Source organism: Herpailurus yagouaroundi, unplaced genomic scaffold (genome assembly GCF_014898765.1).
Source record: "Herpailurus yagouaroundi ecotype Mexico unplaced genomic scaffold, PumYag 222, whole genome shotgun sequence".
In the NCBI taxonomy this organism is placed as follows: domain Eukaryota; kingdom Metazoa; phylum Chordata; class Mammalia; order Carnivora; family Felidae; genus Herpailurus; species Herpailurus yagouaroundi.
In genome coordinates this window covers 16,177,928-16,197,189 of record NW_024412453.1, presented here as the reverse complement: position 1 = coordinate 16,197,189, position 19,262 = coordinate 16,177,928, and the positions used below count along the sequence as shown (strand labels likewise).

General features: G+C 57.6%; 2 protein-coding genes and 1 long non-coding RNA gene across 10 annotated transcripts in view; 1 reads left to right on the top strand and 2 right to left on the bottom strand.

Moving 5' to 3' along the window:
• LOC121019595 (uncharacterized) overlaps positions 1-423 on the bottom strand; it is a 5,837-nt gene extending 5,414 nt beyond the window's left edge. The window contains exon 1 of the long non-coding RNA XR_005785697.1: positions 311-423. This is a non-coding gene — a long non-coding RNA (uncharacterized LOC121019595). The remainder of the gene's footprint in view (positions 1-310) is intronic.
• A 2,626-nt stretch (positions 424-3,049) lies between these two features.
• Positions 3,050-9,291, top strand: GLIS2 (GLIS family zinc finger 2). 6 transcript variants are annotated; one of them, XM_040459164.1, is made up of 7 exons: positions 3,050-3,402; positions 4,209-4,381; positions 4,916-5,092; positions 5,173-5,306; positions 5,405-5,526; positions 6,169-6,369; positions 6,499-9,291. In XM_040459164.1, exons 1-7 carry the CDS (start codon positions 3,231-3,233, stop codon positions 7,296-7,298), a joined length of 1,779 nt encoding a protein of 592 aa, XP_040315098.1. In that variant the 5' UTR covers positions 3,050-3,230; the 3' UTR covers positions 7,299-9,291. The 6 variants fall into 6 exon arrangements, with proteins under 6 accessions (XP_040315098.1, XP_040315094.1, XP_040315093.1 ...); XM_040459160.1 differs by having other exon boundaries at positions 3,132-3,402; positions 6,172-6,369; XM_040459159.1 differs by having other exon boundaries at positions 3,133-3,402; positions 5,408-5,526.
• PAM16 (presequence translocase associated motor 16) lies at positions 8,434-17,597 on the bottom strand. Of its 3 annotated transcripts, XM_040459166.1 has the most exons (6): positions 17,455-17,597; positions 12,039-12,123; positions 11,046-11,182; positions 10,585-10,650; positions 9,979-10,114; positions 8,434-9,178 (listed from the first exon to the last, which is right to left on the bottom strand). In XM_040459166.1, exons 1-5 carry the CDS (start codon positions 17,455-17,457, stop codon positions 10,028-10,030), a joined length of 378 nt encoding a protein of 125 aa, XP_040315100.1. In that variant the 5' UTR covers positions 17,458-17,597; the 3' UTR covers positions 8,434-9,178; positions 9,979-10,027. The 3 variants fall into 3 exon arrangements, with proteins under 3 accessions (XP_040315100.1, XP_040315099.1, XP_040315101.1); XM_040459165.1 differs by lacking the exon at positions 8,434-9,178 and having other exon boundaries at positions 9,958-10,114; positions 17,455-17,596; XM_040459167.1 differs by lacking the exons at positions 8,434-9,178; positions 17,455-17,597 and adding an exon at positions 15,207-15,325 and having other exon boundaries at positions 9,958-10,114.
• Positions 17,598-19,262: the final 1,665 nt, after the last annotated feature.

Sequence of the window (19,262 nt, the reverse complement as noted above, 5' to 3'; positions counted from 1 at the left end):
GAGGGAGCAGGCGAGTTTCGGAACCCGTGGGCCAGCCCGCTTCCTCCAGCTCCCTGGGCTCTAATTAGTTCCTTGCGCAGCTGGAGCAGCGGCGCGGCGCCCGGCAGCGCGACCACCTCGGCGCCGCCTCTCTGCCCGCCCGCCCGCTCCCGGCAGCCCGGACGCCGCGTCGCTGCCCCGCTGTTGCGGGCTCCGGGCTCCGCCACTGGTTCCGAAACTCGCCTGCTCCCTCCGAGCCGGGCACGTCACCCCTCGGAGCGTCCCTGGCCGCCTCTGGGAAACGGGTCGGGGGCCCGCTTCCCCAGCCCACCTGGTTGTCCAGAGCGTCGAATCGGGTGCTGGCGTGGCTGGCCTCCGGAGGTGATCACGGCGCCAGCCCCCAGGGTTCCAGGCCATGCCGACCGCCTCAGAATCCCGGGAGCGTGCCACCCTGGCTCTCACCTTCCCCACTCCACGCATCCCCGGAACAAAGAGCAGAGCCCCAGTTCAGAAATGGCCCCTGCAAGCTGGGGGTGGGAAGTGGCAGGGGACACCTTGAGGCTGATTAAGGTCAGGACGGAAGACCGGTCATGGGGGTCTTCCCCTTGGTGTGGGACCACCTTTCGGAGGAAAATTCTGGGTGGGGCCAGCCTGAGGCTGGGTGTGCTGGGAAGTGTGGGCTTGTGGGGTGGCTTTTCGCTCCTTCCCCAGGAGTGGGGGGCTGGGCTTCTGGGCTGGGTTCTGGCTTCCATCCAGATGAACCCCTGCCTCCGGGGGCAGAACCCAGTGGCAGGAAGTTGTGTGTGTGTGTGTGTGTGTGTGTGTGTGTGTGTGCGCGCGCGCGCGCGCGCGTGCACGCAGGAGGTGGTTCTCTGGGGACTGAGCCTGCTGATTAAGGGGGCTGCTGGAGTCCCCACTCCCACCTTGGGTGCTGTGCTTGCCCGGCTGTGGGAAACAGGCTCCTCTAAGGGCCCTCCCCAGTTCTAGGTTGAGGCAGTGACTCCCGCAGGTCTTCAGAACAAGGTGACCGACCCACAGGTTAGGGCCCCTCCCTGGACCCCTTCTGGCCTGGGGCAGAAGCCAGTAGGGCAGATGCCAAAGGATGTTACCTGGGCAGGGTTACCAGTGGAAGTGTCAGTTTGAGTTCCCAGTTTCCAAACCATCCTGCCCTCATGGTCCCCTTCTCCAGAAGGTCCAGTTGGTGGTGGGGGATGGAGACAGAGGCTGTGGGGAGGCCTGTGGCCCTAGGCCAGCTGAAGGACCAGGCCACCAGCCCTTCCTGGCTCCTGAATTCTTAATCAGCATAAATATTTACTTCCTTCCTCCCTTCCAGGCTCCCAGCACAGAGGAGCTTCAGGGAGGTTGGACTGGGCCTGTGTCTAAAAATAAACAGGTGGAGGGACAGGCAGACACACAGACAGACATAACTGGGGGAGGGGGGTCAGGCAGAGGGCAGCTCCCTGTCCAGCCAGAGGGAGAGTGGAAGGGGCCCAGATCCATCCATCACTGTCACTCACCCACCTGCCCACTTTGGGTCTGGGACTCCTAAAGGACAGGGTGGCAGCCTGATGCCAGCCCTGCTTGCATCACTGGGAGTCCCTGGCCCTACATGGCCTGGGGGGCAAATCCAGACAGATCTGACTGCTCCCACCTGATGCAGTTTAACTGGGACAAGTCAAGTCACAGATGGGGCCCCACCACCAAGTGCAGCTGCCCTTCCGTGAGCTCTGCTATCAGCCATGTGCTGGTGGGGTCTTGGGATGTCCTAGAAGCAGAGGGTCCTAATCGAGGGAGGGGGCTGCCTTGTTCCCTGTGTGTTTGGAGGGTCTTGGCAGACGTGGAGCATGTCAGTGCAGACACATGAAGACAGAGAAAACTGTTTTAAGTTGCTGAGGTGCCTGGCCTGGAAAAAGGATGAGTGGGGACGTGGGGGCAGCCCTCCTCCTTCCTGCTGCATCAAGCAGGTCTGCACATGTGTGGGCCACTCCGGTTCCCAGGCAGAGACTGACAGACACTGAAATATACGGTCATTTACCATGTGGTGGTTACAGGGATGTCCTGTGTTGAATTATGCAAACGTGGATTTGGTGAATGATGTAGAGTGTCTCACAGTGTTAGCTTGTTCAGCAGATAGATTTTCAGGGTGTGATCCTCTCAATGAACAAATGCAAGGAAACACTTTTGACCACATGCGAAAGGTTGCCCCTGGAAAAAGGTTGAGTTTGGAATAGAGAGTTGATCTTGCTCTCCTGTCATTTGTATGTGAAGAAAATGACACCATTGAGAATTTGTAAGGAAGTAGTGAAAATAACAGCATGAGAACTTACAATAAAAGAATATCGCCACTGAAAAAGTGTGTGTGTGTGTGTATATGTGTGTGTGTATATATATATATATATATATATATATATATATATGGTTATTATTAATCACCAGCGCAGGTCCACTTCCCTCCAAACCCTGTCCCTGGCTACCCTGCCTGGATCACAGTCCCCAGCTGCCCCCTGGTGGCGGTCCAGAGCTCTCTGGGTCCCAGGCCCATGGGCACCTCTCTGGACCTCACCTGGGAGGCAAGGCCACCTGTTTGCACCCCCATCCTTTGGGCCAGGTTTTGCAGCTTGCCCAAGACACACTCTCAGCCCTCTTCCCTTGCAGGTGGTCACAGCTGCCTGGGCCCAGCACAGTGAGCCCTTGGCAACTGGTAGCTAAGGGACCACTCCCGGCTGCCTTGGAAGATACTTGTTGCTCTTCTGGTCTGGTTCTGGGTCTTCAGGCTCAAACCGGGCATGTGATCCCGAGCACTTTTCCCTCGGTCAGAAATAACCTTTGGGACATGGCTGGCCATTTCCAGGGAGATCTGGCCTGGAACCTGGTAGTTCTGCCACTTTCTAGCTCTGTGACCTGAGGCAGTGTCTCTAAAACTCAGTTTCATGGCTGAATGGACTCTCTGAGCTTTGCCTCCAGAAAAGACCTGAGGGCAGCGGACATGGAAGCTGTCCGTAGGTGGTTGGCTCTCCTCCTGCCCCCTGGACCAGAGCCACTCAGAGGGCCTCCCTTCCCAGGGAGATGGCCTTCACACTGCGGGACATCCATGCTCCGTCCCCTGTGGGCTTCAACGGGTGCAGCCCGAGGAGAAGCCTGAGGTCACAGTCTCACAACACAGCTCCTGTCCTCTCCCAGGTTCCTGCCTGAAAACCAGCTTGGGATCCCCCCGCTGCCTGCAGCCACCTCCTACCCAGCCCCCCATCACCATGCACTCCTTGGACGAGCCGCTCGACCTGAAGCTGAGCATCACCAAGCTCCGGGCGGCGAGAGAAAAGCGTGAGAGGGCGCTGAGTGCAGTCCGGCACCGAGCTCTGCACAGGGAGCTCGGCCTGGTGGACGACAGCCCCACCCCAGGCTCTCCAGGCTCCCCGCCCTCAGGTACAGCACCCCTGGTAGGCAGGGAGGTCTCGGGTCCCAGTGAAGCCGTGGCAGTGGGAAGAATATCTAGGGTGTGTCCACCAGGATGTCCACAGCCCCTAGCAGCTTTCAGCCTAGAGCTCTGTCCATTTATCCTTAGCAGTTTGTCTCTGGAAGTGACATTGTCCCCAGGGGGAGGCAAATGACCTGCCCAGTTCATGAAGCTGGCACAGCAGAGCCAGGATTCAAACTAGGCCTCCGGGAGGACACAGAGGGGCCGGTAAGGGGGGGGGGGGGCAGGGGGCAGGGGATTCACAAGTAGTGACAAGGCCCTGTGACCCAACTCCTGGGCTCTGAGGTCAGGTCAGTAGAGATTGGGGACCGAACCCAGCAAGATCTTCTCAGGGGGTGCTTGGGGCTCAGGACTCCCACTCTGCCTCCACTGAACCCTGAAAACCTGACCTACACATGTGAGCTGTAAGGCTCTGGAGGCATCCTGGCCCCAACGCCTGGTGTTCCAGAAGGGAGCAGTGAATCAGGAAGGGGCCCAGGAAAAGTCCGAAAGGTCCCTACCTACCAGTATGACAGGAAGCCAGGGGTCTGGCCTCAAGTTCCTGTTCAATGGGTACTTTCCACTCTTTATCTTGACTGATGTCTGAACTCTCATGGTGATGCGGGCCACATTGGTCAGGTGTGCAGCCTGCTGCTAGATGCGTGGGGTCCCAGGGTGGTCCAGGGGTGTGAGGGTGGCATCTGCTTCCAGGGTCGTGGCGGGAGACTCACAGGACCCTCAGCCCCAGCACCTCTGAACAGTGTTTCTCTCTTAGGCTTCCTGCTGAACCCCAAGTTCCCCGAGAAGGTAGAGGGACGCTTTTCGGCTGCCCCTCTGGTGGACCTCAGCTTGTCACCGCCATCTGGGCTGGATTCCCCCAATGGCAGCAGCTCGCTGTCCCCTGAGCGCCAGGGCAATGGGGACCTGCCTGCAGTGCCCACCGCCCCGGTGAGGAGGGCATAAGGGCTCTGGAAAGAGGTGTATTGGTTTCCTGGAAGGGACCACAAACTGGGTGGTTTAGAACAACGTAAATGTATTATTCTGTCACAGTTGTGGAAACTAAAGCCTGAAATCGAGATCTCGACAGGGCTGTGCTCTCTCCCAAGGCTCTGGCAAGAATCCTTCCTCGCTTCTTTCCAGCTTCTCTTGGCTCCCGGCGTTCCCTGCCTTGTAGCTGTGTCACTCCAATCTCTGCCTCTGGTGTCACCTTGCCTTCTTCCCTCTGTTGTGTCTCTGTGTTCAAATCCCCCTTTCTCTTATGAAGACATCAGTCACTGGATTTAGTGCCCCCCAATCCAGTATGACCTTGACTGCATCTGCAAAGACCCTATTTCCAACTAAGGTCACACCCAAGGTACAGGGGGTTGGGACTGGGACATGTCCTCATGGGGGACACAACCCGCCACAGGAGACAGGGGTGGTGGGGACCTGCTGGCCCAGCAGGGTGCACTGACCAGCTCTGTCCCTCCCCTCTCCCCCTAGGACTTCCAGCCGCTGCGCTATCTGGATGGCGTCCCCAGTTCGTTCCAGTTCTTCCTGCCTCTGGGCTCCGGGGGGGCCCTGCACCTGCCTGCTTCCTCCTTCCTCACCGCCCCCAAGGACAAGTGCCTCTCACCAGAGCTACCCCTGCCCAAGCAGCTGGTGTGTCGCTGGGCCAAGGTGAGTGGGGGGGTGGCCGGGAAGACCGGGGTCAGTGTGCACAGCCCCGCGTAGACTCAGAACCTTCCCCGGCCCCGCAGTGTAACCAGCTCTTCGAGCTCCTGCAGGACCTGGTGGATCACGTCAACGACTACCACGTCAAGCCCGAGAAGGACGCAGGGTACTGCTGTCACTGGGAGGGCTGTGCCCGCCACGGCCGCGGCTTCAACGCCAGGTGAGGGAGGGCGAGAGGGGGGCCGGGGGAGAGGGGCTCCGGAGTCCCGCGAACTGAGTCGAGGTTCCCCCCCCCCCCGCACCGTGACCTCCCTGGAGCAGGTACAAGATGCTCATCCACATCCGCACGCACACCAACGAGAAGCCACACCGCTGCCCCACCTGCAGCAAGAGCTTCTCGCGCCTGGAGAACCTGAAGATCCACAACCGGTCGCACACGGGTGAGTGGCTGGGCTGGAGGGCTGGCCCCGGGGCAGTCAAGGGGTGAGGGACGCATCTCACTGTGCAGTTGTCGCTTTGCGAGTGCCACTTCTGGGCGAAGCCTCTCCCGCGGGTCCCCTCTGCATCCGCCCTTGGGGCACAGACACATCTCCAGGCGCCGCACTCAGAGGCACTCAGCACCGTTGTTTGTGAGGCCTTGTGAGGCGGCGTGTGCCTCCTCCTGGCTCTGCCCAAGCACACGGTGGGGCCAGCCTGGTGACACGCCCACATACCTGACTTTAAATTTCCCAACCACCAAAAAAACCCATCCTCATTGCCGCATTACACAAGGTACAAAGGAAAGAAATGAATTGCAATGATGTATTTTCTCAAACCCGATATATTAAAAGACTGTCAATGAGACATTAGATTTTGCACGAAGTCTGTGGAATCACAATCTGGTGTGTATTCCCTCCCCCCCAACCCCGTGTGTTTTATGCTCACAGCACAGCTTGGTTGGGGCCGGCCACACTGCAAAGGCTCAGAGCCTAGAAGTGGCTCCCCGACCAACGTTTAGTAAATGTGGAGGCATTTTCCGGAGCCAGAGCCGGAACACAGCCCGGCGAGCTTTCCTGCAGCGCTCACGGTGGGCCACGTCCCAGCAGGGTCTTCCTGGAAGTGTGGAAGCAAATGTGTGGTCCTGCCGGTGGAGGTGGTCGCTGTCACCCACAATTTGAAGCACGGGACCGAGGCCGAGGGCACGCCACCAGGCCACAGGCAGGGCTGGGGTGTGACCAGGGACCAGGCCGGCTGCTCAGCGCCTGTGCCCTGCTGCCCCCAGCTGGGAAGAGATCTCGTGCCAGGTGCCAGGGACGCCACCGCCCACGTCAGAGAGTCCCCACTCTCCGGGAGCTCTCTGGGGCCGGGGGGAGCGGGGGGGAGTGCGGAGGCTGGGCTGGGGAGAGGCCCCTCACGCCGGCACTGCCCTGCAGGTGAGAAGCCCTACGTGTGTCCCTACGAGGGCTGCAACAAGCGCTACTCCAACTCGAGCGACCGCTTCAAGCATACGCGCACCCACTACGTGGACAAGCCCTACTACTGCAAGATGCCCGGCTGCCACAAGCGCTACACGGACCCCAGCTCGCTGCGCAAGCACATCAAGGCCCACGGCCACTTCGTGTCTCATGAGCAGCAAGAGCTCCTGCAACTGCGCCCGCCCCCCAAGCCACCGCTGCCCACCCCCGATGGCGGCCCCTATGTCAGCGGAGCCCAGATCATCATCCCCAACCCTGCTGCCCTTTTTGGAGGCCCCGGCCTGCCTGGCCTGCCCCTGCCCCTGGCCCCCGGCCCCCTTGACCTCAGCGCCCTGGCGTGTGGCAATAGCGGGGGCGGTGGGGGTGCAGGGGGCATGGGCCCCGGGCTGCCGGGCCCCGTCTTGCCCCTCAATCTGGCCAAGAACCCGCTGCTGCCCTCACCCTTTGGGGCTGGTGGACTGGGCCTGCCTGTGGTCTCCCTCCTCGCTGGCTCCGCTGGCGGCAAGGCCGAGGGGGAGAAGGGGCGCGTGGCAGTGCCAGCCAGGTCTCTGGGTGTGGAGGGCCGCAAGACACCCCTCGAGAGGACTGAGAACAGCCGCTCCCGGCCAAGCCCTGACGGACTCCCCCTGCTGCCGGGCACCGTGCTGGACCTGTCCACGGGCGTCAGCTCGGCGGCCAGCAGCCCAGAGGCACTCGCTCCGGGCTGGGTGGTCATCCCTCCAGGCTCCGTGCTGCTCAAGCCAGCTGTGGTGAACTGAACCCGCCTGGTGGACAGCTACCTGCGGCCCAGCTAGGAGCTCCCGGCCCCCTGCCCCCGACGAACGGAAACTCTTCTGCGAAATAGCAATAATGTCCTCCTGCCCCTGGGGCCTGGTTGGCTGTGTCCCCCAGGCAGACCCAGCCCCAGACAAGCTGGGCAGCAAGGATGGTGCTAGAAGGTCACTGGTGGTGTCCCAGGCTCCGGAGGGGAAGCTGGTCCTGCTAGCCAGGGAGAGCTGTGCTCCTGGGTGCTGAGGCCTCGCTCACCTCCAGCCTACCCCCTGCCCTCTCCTTCACCTAGTCCTCAGATGCCCTGGCCCTCCACCATCCTCCCTCATCCAGTCACCAGCCTGGGTAGGTCACCTGCCCCCTCCCCGCCATGACCACCTGCCAGCCATGTTCCCGTCCTGCCTAGGCTCTCTGGGCCCCTGCTCTGGGGGCTTCTTGGACCCCTTTCCCTCTGGCCCACCCTCCAGAGGGAGAGCAAGACAGACGCAGGCAAAGCCACAGGAAAAAGCCACCTTATCCCTATGACAAGGCGCCTCCAAACTCCGAGAGGGAGGCCCGCTCTGCCAGCTGCCCCTCACCACTAGCCTGTCCGGAAAGAGCCAGCATGGAGGGTCAGCCCCTTGTCCAGGCTGGACACTCTCCAAAGTGAGGGGCCCATTGACCACTCACCTGCCCCTTCACTACTGGGCCTTCTCCCTCTCCTTTCAGGGAGTCCTGGGGATGTGGGGAGCAAAGCCCTAAGCGAGGAAGAGAGATGCCAGGACCGTGGGCCCTTGCTTGGCTCAGGGGGCAAGTGGGACCAGGATTGGCCCAGGGCAGTGCCACTCCACACAAGGGACCATGGAAGCTTGCAGGGTGTCAGGAGATGGGAGGCTGGCTGGGGACAACCCCAGGCTAGGACACAGCCCCAATTCTGGGGGTGCCAAGTCACAGCCAGCACACAGGAGGGGTAGGGCTCCAGGCCAGTGCTGGGCATGGGACCTTTCCAGAGGCCATGGACAGAAAGCCCCGGGCTTGGGGGTGGTAAAGCGAACCGGGATGGCCATGGGAGGGCCCCAACTCTGTGCCTGGGGAGGGGAAGCTGGAGGAAGGTGCCTGGATTTAAAACATGATTGTTTCCTTTGGCTTCGGCTCCTCCCAACTGAGCCTCTCCTAGAGGTACCCCCCTGCCCCCCACTTTCACTGGCATGGGCCAGAATAAGCTAAGGATGCTGGTGCTCCGTATGCCCTACAGCCCACAGCCTGACCCTAGCAGGCCTTGGGGCCGCAGCACATATGCTTTCCCCACCCTGAGCCCCTGCTGTTCCTCCCTGGAGGTGGCCTGGTGCCACCTGGGAGGTGCTGGCCTGGCAGCCAGGCCTTCTGGCTCCAAGGCCTGCCCGGTCCTTGGCCACATGACCAAGCACTCCATTCCCCTGCTGTAGGACTGGGAGCTGCAGGCCAGCAGCGGGGTGGTTGGCAAGCCTGCAGACCCCACCCTTTCCTGGACTGCCCTTCTGTTCTAGAGGGGTCACCCTGACCCGGCCTGCCCTGACAGGGCCTCGCAGTGCTGGCTCTGCCCCTTGAAGGGGCTGTGAGCAAAGCAGGAGGGAGCTGGTCTCCTTTCTTTCGGGCCCCACCCAGGACCCAGGCCTTAAATCCCCAGTTGGGGGTGAGGGGTTTGAGACTCAAGCCCAGGGAGCAGAGGAACAGGGCACTGGAAGGTGACATTAGCTCAGCATGTGACTCGGTGATAGACCAGGCTCGAAAGGGCTGGTGTACGTGTTGTTGTTGTGGGTTTGTTGTTGCACATTCCAGGATATCAGTATTTTAACAGGTTCTAAGTGCCTTTCTATCGTAGCTTATGTTTTTCCTCCTCTTGGCTCCATTGCTGTTAGCATAGAGTTTAAAAAAAAAAAAGAGATAAGCTAATGACTATAACAATATATTCCTCCATGTGAGAGGAAGTTTATAAAGAAACAATAAAATTGAGCTGCAAAGACAGTTTCTGTTTTGGCCGTGCCACCCTGCTTGGGAACCATCCTGTGCCTGGTTTGGGTCACCCACCCCCAGAACGCAGCACCCAGAAGCACTGTTCTGGGACTTCCTTCCCACCCTGTGGGTGCCTCAGGGAGGGAGCGGCCAGAGGGGGCAGGTGCTGAGGGAGCAGAGATGGAAGATTCTAGATGACGCAGGACCTGGTCCTACCACCACCTGCTGTGACCCTGATAAGAGCCTTAGTTCTGGGAAGACACAACTCGTCCATTGAGAGTCTGGCAAAGGCTTCTCTCTCTCCCTGTACTGGAGCATTCCACCCAGATTCCAGAGATGCTAGAGTCAAACCCAGCTCAGGGAGAGGTTGCCTGTGACTGAGCCGTGGGCCTGGGGCTCTGGACCCGGTGGGAAGGGCAAGGGCAGGCCTGAGGGCGGGGATGCTCATCGCAGGAGGGGCCTGGCACTGGAGCTGTGAGGGCAGGAGTGGCCCTGTCCAGTTTGTGACAGCTCAGCAGGCAGGGCAGGGCTGGGCTGGCTTCTTGCCAACCTCACCCACCCCAGCCCTGTGGGGTGTCAAAGTCATGTTAACAGGGATGCGGTACTACTGGCTTCCCCCCTTCCTGCTGGCAGGAAGAGCAGTCTGCCTTCTGGAATGTGGATGTGTGCACTGAGAAATGCAGAAAAGACATTTATTACCGAGCTATAAATTAGAGGTGGTGGGCAGGGTGCAGGAGGGGCTAAGTGGTCACGTTTTGGGCATCCGCTCCTTCTCTCTGTCCTCCTGAGCCTGGATTCTGAGCTCCTCCTGCAGGCGCTCCCTGGCTCGGACCACCTGGAAGGGAGTTAGAATCAGGCAGGGCAGTGAGTGGGATGGGCCTCTGCCCTTTGCAGTCCTTCCAGCTTCGAGTCCCTGCAGAGCCCTGGGCATGTCTGAGCCAACAGCCTGGGAAACACAAGTGCCTCCTTTACGGGTGCCCAGCATTCCCAGGGGGACAGGGCCCGGGCATACCCTGCTCTTCACCAGCCAGTGGTCCTGTTCTCTCACAGCCATGGCTGCTGGGAGGGCCACTGTCAGAGTGACACAGGGCCCAGACATTTCAGCCCAACTGGCTGGGCCCCAGGGAGCTGAGGCAGCCAGAGGGAGTGGCAGCCTAGGGGGGGCCTCCTTGAGGCTGGGACACCAGGGACCGCCCGGCACACCTGCCTGCCTGCCAAGCTCTGAAGGGCCTGGGAATGAGGGACCCCCCCCCCCAGTGAGAAGGGCCCTGGACTTGTCCCCTCCCAGCTTCAAAGAGCACTCACCTTGGACTGCAGGTAGAAGGAGCCACCGACGGATTTGTCGTTCACCTTGAATAGGTGTTCGTAGTTCTGCAGGGGAGGGGAGACGGTGAGAGGGTGTGCAGGCTCTGGGTTACAGAGGCAGGGGGAGCTAGGAAATGACAAAGAAGGAAAGCCAAAGGGTTCAACCCTGCCGCCCCACATGCCCATGTGACTGCTGGGGGACAGAGAGGTGGACAGGTGCCCACAGAGGGAAGGGGCTTGTCTACCACCAACAACTGCTCTGTCCCTGCCACTGCCTGCTTTGGGCCTAAAAACAAATGAGTGACAGCGGCTGCCGTAACTCAGGGGTCCGAGCACCTGCTCCTTTCTACCAGGCCACATTCACTCTGGAAGACCCTTGTAGCCTGACTCCTCCCGCCCGATCCCCCCCTTCCTGGTCTTCTGAGGCAAGACCTGTCTCAGAGCCAGCCTAGTGGCCTCACCTTCTGGATCTCCTCGGGGCTCAGCTTGGAGACATTGAGAATCTGCTGTGCCTCCTGGAGGCTGAGGCCGGACAGGTTGGAGGCAGCTGCAGACTGGTGTCCAGCACGTCCCCGAGCGTCAGCTGCTGCCCGGCTGGCTATGTAGACACATGGGTGAGTGCTCAGCCCTCAGCAGCCCAGAGGTTCCCCTTGGGCCTTCCGAGTGGGCAGCTCAGCCTGCCAGGTGGCACGGGAGAAGACACACACAAGGGACAGGGTACATCTCTTCTCCAGGAGTGGCTTTTTTGGGGGGGTGGGCGGTGGGGGACGGTGAAGTGAGGACAGATTTACTCCACTGAAGGACAGGGGCAGGGTCTGGTCCCCAACCTAAACCACAAGATGGTTCTATTCCTCTCCTCTCCCCTGCCCTGTCATCCCCAGTGCACAGCAAGTTAGGGAGCTTTAGGCTACAGTGGGAAGCAGAGTGAAGCCGCACAGGTATGACGAGGCAGGAATAGCTCAGTTGAGACTTGGCTGCCCATCAGTTACCTAGGCCAGCAAAGCAGGTGGCTCAGGTGACCTCTTCCCTTTCAATGACCCTAGAATCAGGGTCCACTAAACTTTTTCTTAAAGGATCGAAGAATAAATATTTTAGGCTCTGCGCACCAATTAAAATCTGGGTTTGCAACTGCTCGAATCTTGAAAGTAGCCAGAGGGTACGGCTGTGTTCCAATAAAACTTTACTTATAAAAACAGGTGGTCAGGTGAACCAGTGTGCCCATTCCTGCCTTAATGTTCATGTCAACCAGCTTTCCCTTTCAGGAGAATGTCGGGAAGTCCAAGAATACCCCCACCCCACCCCCACCCCCTAGAAATGCCCCAGACTGCCAGAACCTCGGCCAGAAGAGGGTCCTTGAATCACAACGGACCCATGGTGAGGGGCCATACACAAGAGGAAAATCTCACCTGGGCAGGAGCTCCCAGCCCAGGGGGAAGACTGGGGCTCAAACTTACCTGCAAACTCCTGCCGCAGGGCTCGGGCAAAGGCCCTGCCCACCACCTGCACCCCCATCACAATGATCTGGGCCAGGTATTTGGCCTGTGGGCAAAGCAGGTACCTGGTTAGCAGGTTGCATTTTCCAGAGATGGGACCCTGCAAATGGCTGCTGAGTGGCAAGGCTTCTGGAGATCTGAGGTAATGAAGTCCAGGGCAGCAGCCTCAGGCAACTTAATCCAAATTACCTTGATAAAAGGCTTCTGCTTTGGGTGGCTTCAGATGCTCTTTGGAGAGCTGGCTGGGGTGGACCTGAGGCTCTGGTGTTCCCAGAGGCAAGTGGGACCCTCCCTTGGCCTTCAGACCCGAGGACAGAACAGCTAAAACAAAGGGGCTGCAGGGCACAGAAGCTTCCAAAGCAACACTATGGCCTGGAGCCAGAACCAGGGGCTGGTCCCAGACCAGCCACTGCCACTAACTCACCCAGTGAGTGCTTCTGAGACTGGAGGTCCCAACCTTTGTTCTACCAGCAGGAAACTCAGGGAGTCTGGAGCCACCCCAATTCTCCCAAGACTATTCACGAAGGTTGCAATCAACACAACAAAAGAGAAAAAGAGGCTCCACCTTTCAGCAGCAAAAAGCCCACTAGGAAAGCATTTAAGACAACTAACTGGTGAGGGAAAACAGGACTGGTCACCGGTTCCTCCACTGGTTCAAACACCAGCACAGTCGGCTAAGCTCTGCTTAGCACAAGGACACACGGAACCCTGCGGTGCCCTCAGAGCTCCCGTACACCGTCTGGCCTGGCCTGGCCTGGCCTGGCAGGGGGAGCCTCTACAGGGCACAGCATGGTGGTTTTCTACTCCCAGACCGCGTGATTCAACACACCACAGGGGCACACAGAGCCTCATTAAGCATGACCAGAAGTATAGAAAGGCAATGGAAGGAAACCTCAGGAATGAGACGGAGACATTGGAAAAAGATGAGATTTCTACTGCGCTGGATTTCGAGGGCAGGGAGGATCACAATGGGAATACTGGGGCTTTCTAGGCAGAGGAACCAGGGCGAGCCCACCAGGAGAAAAGTGTAAAGGCCGTCCCGGGAGCAGCCAAGAGCATAGGGGACTTGTAAGGTCGTTGGAGAGAAGACTAAGAAGGTGGCCGGGATGGGAAAACGTACAGCCCTTATGGAGAAAAGACGATACAGACAGCACACCGGAAATGACCGGTGTGTGCGATGGTACAAACGAGGGCGGGCAGAGGGCCCAGACAGGGCTCACTGCAGGCCGACACTGCTCAGGGGGCACATGCCCGTGGTTTCCCTTACTCTTTCTTGCACTTGTCGGTAGTTAGATGTTCTAGCAGTCATCAGGTATCAACTGAGCCTGGGTGCCAGGCACTGTGCCATTTAACCCAAGACCTCAAGCCACCAAGGCACAGCAGGGTTTAATGACGAGCCCAAGGACACGGCTAGTACTCAAGGGGAACGTGGCCAGGAAACCCTGACATTGGTACTCTCAGCCATGGCATCCTCAGGCTGCCCACCTCACAGAGGATCCTGCAGGGAGGGCAACTCAGCAGCCTGACAAGGATCAAGGACTCAACCCAGAGGCCAAAGAGGGGCTTGTGAGATGCCAGGGGAATCTGGATTCCAGAATTGGCTTTGTGTGGCTTCCAGTGGACTTGCCCTTAAGGGCAGGGCGGGATGTTGGTTCTGGGACATTAGCAGGAATTAAAAAATGGAAGTGGGTTTGGATTTCACACGTAAATGGAAATTTCATAAGCCCTGTTATTTCGCACCAGAAAGCAAAGCTCAGTGAAGGCTCTGTCCAGGGATCAAAGGGAGGGGCGGGGCTGCATGCAAGGAGGAGTCAAGACCAGTACTGTGTGCACTGGAGGGAGGGAAGCCTCCCAACTTCTCCGTCCAGGCCCAAAGCCCTTCCCAAGTGGGACTGGAGGTTCCCAGATAGACGGCTGGCCCTGTCTGAGGTACAGTGAGGCTGACAGGCCAGTAGGTGACGGCTTACACACCCTTCGGCCTCAGACCACACCTTCACCTGCTGCCACACGCCTAGGGGCAAGGCCACTGCTCCACCCATCACTGCCCTTCAACTTACTTCTCTGCCTGGGATGGTGGCTGTTGCTCAATAACGAATCTTAGAAACTCAGAGTGTAACTGGGCAGCCCCCCTAACCACCCCTGCAGGCTTCAAACCACAGTGGCATGGTGTCCCTGTCGTTCCTGCTGCCAGAGCTCCATGGCTGCAGAAAAGGTGGGGAAAGCCTCTAATTTCAGAGGGTACCCTGACTGACCAAGGGAGCTGCCTGGTTGGTCCACTGAGGCTACCAAGGTTCGTGTGGGGGGCATCTCCAGGGGATGATGTGCGCTCATACAGGCAAGCTTTGGGATCACCCGTGTACAAATCCCAGCTGTGTGCTCCTAACGTGTTCTCAGGTCCCCTTAGCCTCAGTTTTCTCACCTGTAAAACGGGGACACAATAGGGCTGTCACAGGGATTTAATGAGATAATGCTTGTAAATTGCCTGGCACGGAGCCTGTTGATACAATAAGTACTCAATAAATGTTGGTTTTCATTTATTATACACGGTTTCACAAAACCTGACAATGGTCAGACATTATGGAGTAACAAAGCTTTTCCCAAAAAGGCAACTCATTTGATAGATCCACTAATTCCTCACAGGAAAAGGCTGCAAAAAGCCAGCCTACACTCCTAAGGAGCTGGAAAGCAGCATGGAAGAAGAGGGAGAGGGCTGCTTTGCAGCTCTAGTCTGGCTCCCAGCTTGTCTTCTTGCTAGCTGTTGTGGTCCTGGGCCAATTACTCAACCTCTCTGAACCTCAATTCTCTTATCTGCAAAATGGGGAGAACAATACCTTCCTTATAGGGGGGCTGCAAGGTCCTCAGGAGGCAATCCACATAAAACCAAGCGGACAGTCAGTGGCAGGTTCACAGCAGCCCAGCAGCTACCTTGCTTCTGGACCAGACCCTGCTTGGTGCTCAGTGGTCTAGAGACCAGGCAGTACAGCCAAGTTTCTCATCCACCTATTCAGTACCCAGTGCCAGCTGTGGGTCAGATGTGCTCACAGTTCTGCCAGCTACAAGAGGTGGAGAAGACTGCCACTGGGTGAGGTTTCTTCTAGAAAGTCCTAAAACATCCCAGAGTCCACTCACTGACACTTGGGCCCGAAGACCCTGGGCCAGAACAACCAGCTGCCATGGCATCCGGCTGAGGCCAAACTTCAGGGTAAGCAGCAGAGATCAGAGCCACAGGTCGCCAAGCCTGGAACCCACTGTGGAGGACACATACATTTTCTCATCTGAGGAACACAGCCCAGTGAAGGACCAAAGCTCTGCAGGTGGGGCAGAAGGCCACAGGAAAGCATCTGGGGACACTCGGGAATGTAGCTTATCTCATGTTAAGTGCATCAAGAAGGGACCTGGCTTTCAGACAGACCGATGTGCAATGTTCCCTTCAAAGCCCAGTTCCAGGTTCTTGGGCTGGCGGGCAGAGACTATCACTGAGACTCACTCCCTTCTCAAGGATCCACTGAGATAGGAGGGGGGCTCTGTTCACCCAGAGCCCCTGCAAACAGCTGCTGGCATCACAACTAAGCAGGAGGGCAGTCAGGAACATCTACGCCTGGGGTCCCCGCCTATGGCCGGCACAGCAGCCCACTGGTATGTGAATCAACGTGACACTTAAACAGGTCACCGTCGGCAACAATGCCATGCCCCCAGACGGGGTTTCCAAACGCCTACCACTCCCTCTGCTGGAGGGCTTCAGCTATCCCCCAAGACACACACAATCCTGCCATTGCCACTGCCGGCAAATTCAGTCCACTTTTCAGTCAGGCCTTCTCAGCTTTGCCTACAGACAACTTCTCTGGTCTTCTCTCCCCTCACCTCTCTCCGCACCTACTTCGAGATCAAGCTCTCTGACTTCTTTACCCCAATGTCTGCAGCTCGCAATTCACACACCATACAAATCACTCTTGTCAAGTGTTCAGTGCTTTTTAGAGTATTCGTGTAGCTCTGTAAATACACTGAAATGCATGGATGACTACTACTAGTTCCAGAACATTTTCACCACCCCTCCCCAAAAAAGAGAGCCATTAACTTTGAATATCCTATTACCGTGATAGTCAAAACCCAACATCCTGCAAAACTTAACACAGCCTGGGGTGCTGGGTGGCTCAGCTGGTTAAGCGTCTGGCTCTTGACTCTGGCTCAGGTCATGATCTCATGGTTCGTGGGTTCGAGCCCCATGTGGGGCTTTGTGTTGGCAGTGTGGAGCCTGCCTGAGATTCTCTGCACACCCCCCCCCGCCCCACTCATATGCTCTGTCTCCTCTCTCTCAAAATAAATAAAACACTAAACACCTTACCCCCATCCCCCCAAGTGAAACCTTCCCAGGCTCCTACCATGTCTATCCTCCAACAGCACCATCTTTTCCTACTAATATGCTATTCTAGTTCACAGACCTGCCTGATTCCTCCTTTAGGATACAAACTCCCCCAGAGCAATCTTTTACTTTACTCTTGAGGGTGGCTCAAAGTTACATGCACAAATGAGAAGGACCCAGTTGAACCGTTCGTTGTGGGTCCTCAAAAAATGGCAGTAACCGGGCTCAAAACCAGACACTGCTGCATGAATGACCCTAGAGGAATCTAACTCTGAAATTCAGGTTCCTTAGCTGTGAAATGCGGACAATGACAGTACGAACTTCATAAGCATTACACGAGAGAACCCACGTAAGGCCTCAGCTCAGGGCCTGGCACTTGCAAGCCGCTTCCTTATCCTTAATAGTAAGAAATGGTTCCCCAAACTGACTGCCTCAATCCCTTGGGGAACTGACAGAACCTCCGAGGGCAGAGCTCAGGACCATGCATTTTTATAGGGTCTTCAGGTGCACCCGTCGCAGCCAGTGTGGCCCAGGTCTGTGGATTGGCTCCAAGCGCCAATGGTACCGCAGAAACGCTCAGTTTTCGGTGTCGAGGGGCCTGGTTCAAGCCCTAGCTCTGCCACTTCCTTGGCAAAGTCTCGGAGAGCGTTTGGTCAGCTGCGAAAGGGGAACGATAATAGGGCGACACCACCAACTACCTGCGGGGCCAAGCAGGGGCTCGCGGGTCGGCCCTAGCCTCCCGCTGGGACTGTGCGCTCAAGGGCTGGAGCCCACGACCGCACTTGCTGGGCATTCTGCGGCAGGCCAGGCCCTCCCTGCTTTCCGGCCAAACGACTCTCCGTCGCCCCGAGGCCGCCAGCGCCCGTAGCGGTCCTCCCGGTACGACGCCCCCGGACCCCGCTTCCCGTCCGGCACGAGGCGGCGCGCGGCTCCCGCAGCCCGGCCGCAGCTCGCCGCCCCTGACCCGGCTCCGAAACGGCCCCCCCGCCCCCGGGCAGCGCCCATCTCGGGCCTCACCATGGTGGCCGCTCTGCCTCGGGGTCGTGAGCCGCTGCTTCCTGGCCCCGCGGCCCCCAGCTCAAGGGCGGCCGGCGGGTCAGAGGTCAAGGGAGAGAGCGCGTGCGTGACGCCGCATAAAGCATGCGTACTGTTCCCTCCGGAAGGCGGGGTGTGCCTTGACGTAATCCGTAGGCGGAACCAGAGGCGGAGTCGGCCCCGGGCTCCGGTTCGCAAGACTACCGGGGACGGACGATGGGCGGGCGATGGGCGGTCCCAGGACTCACCCTGGCCCTCGCCCCGGCCCTTCGCCCTTACCCGCTGTGCCAGATGCCACAGAATAAATACATCTGTCAAATGCGGAGCAATTTCTTCCCTTGATTTTGCCAAAATATTTGGTACTAAAAGATATGCAATAAACATACGACACCCCACGAACATAAAGAGTAGGATGCCAAAGTCTCACAAATACATAAGAAAACAGGAAACTTCAAAATAAGTTTCATGCTAGGGTCCCTCTACTCTGGGAAGGACCTCTCACTGCCCCCTCCTTCAAGTTCTTGCTCAAGTGTCATCTTCTCAACAAGGCCCACCCCGATCCCCTACCAACGCTGAACCTTGTCCTGCATTGTTTTATAGTAACAGCTTTATTGAAATAAAATCCACACACCATCCAATTCACTATTTTAAAGTGCACAATTCCGGGGCGCCTGGGTGGCGCAGTCGGTTAAGCGTCCGACTTCAGCCAGGTCACGATCTCGCGGTCCGTGAGTTCGAGCCCCGCGTCGGGCTCTGGGCTGATGGCTCAGAGCCTGGAGCCTGTTTCCGATTCTGTGTCTCCCTCTCTCTCTGCCCCTCCCCCGTTCATGCTCTGTCTCTCTCTGTCCCAAAAATAAATAAACGTTGAAAAAAAAAATTTAAAGTGCACAATTCCGTGCTTTTTAGTATAGTCACAGAGTTGTGCAACCATCACCACAAGGACACCACAACATTTTCATCAACCCCTCAAAAAAATTCCTGCGCATTAGCAACCAATGCCCCTGCCCCATCCCCCTGCGCCTGGCCACCGCTAATCTTTGTTCCGTCCCTATGGATTTGTCTGTTCTGAACATCTCCTGGAAAGAGAATCCAACTATATGTGGCTTTTTGTGTCTGACTTAAACTACCATTCTTGGTCCCCTCTATTTTTTTTCCCGGAAGTTCTTAATCATCTTAAAAAAAATTTTTTTTTTTTTTTTTTTATTTTGAGAGAGAGAGAGAGAGAGACAGAACAGGAGTGGGAGAGGGGCAGAGAGGGAGACACAGAATCCCAAGCAGGCTTCAGGCTCTGAGCTGGCAGCACAGAGCTGGCCTTGAGGCTTGAACTCAGCAACTGTGAGATCACAACCTGAGCTGAAGTCAGCCGGTTAACCGATTGAGCCACCCAGGCATAATTCATGTACTTTATGTTTATTGTTTATAACTTGTTCCCGCAACTAGAATGTGGATCCCTGGTGGGCAGGACTTTTCTCTTTTCCCCACTCTTGAACTTCAGCACCCAGAAGGGTGGCTGGCACATGGAAGGTATCCAACACATGGTTGTTCAATGAACGTTAAGTCAGACTGCCTTGTGCTATGTCCCGGACCACTGCCCTTTCCTTTCCTCCAACTCTTCAAATTCTTTCTTCCCTCAGTGCTGTGGCCACCTGACTTTCGTCTGAAACATTCTCATGGTTCTGTGGCTCACTGACCTTCAGGTCTCAGCTCTCAGCATAAAGGTCACCTCTCAGACTGAACACCCTGCTTCGTCTGTATCTCTGCTGCTCTGTTTCACATAATTTGTCTTCCTT

Excerpts from the sequence above, each read along its gene's own strand:
- GLIS2 (XM_040459164.1), top strand. The coding sequence starts at position 3,231 with ATGCACTCCTTGGACGAGCCGCTCGACCTGAAGCTGAGCATCACCAAG. Across the intron at positions 3,403-4,208 it reads TCCAGGCTCCCCGCCCTCAG|GCTTCCTGCTGAACCCCAAG; the intron begins GTACAGCACCCC and ends TTTCTCTCTTAG. Across the intron at positions 5,307-5,404 it reads GGCCGCGGCTTCAACGCCAG|CAGGTACAAGATGCTCATCC; the intron begins GTGAGGGAGGGC and ends ACCTCCCTGGAG.
- PAM16 (XM_040459167.1), bottom strand. The coding sequence starts at position 15,257 with ATGCCATGGCAGCTGGTTGTTCTGGCCCAGGGTCTTCGGGCCCAAGTG. Across the intron at positions 12,124-15,206 it reads GTCTTCGGGCCCAAGTGTCA|GCCAAATACCTGGCCCAGAT; the intron begins GTGAGTGGACTC and ends CTTTGCCCACAG. Across the intron at positions 10,651-11,045 it reads GCCCCGAGGAGATCCAGAAG|AACTACGAACACCTATTCAA; the intron begins GTGAGGCCACTA and ends CCTCCCCTGCAG.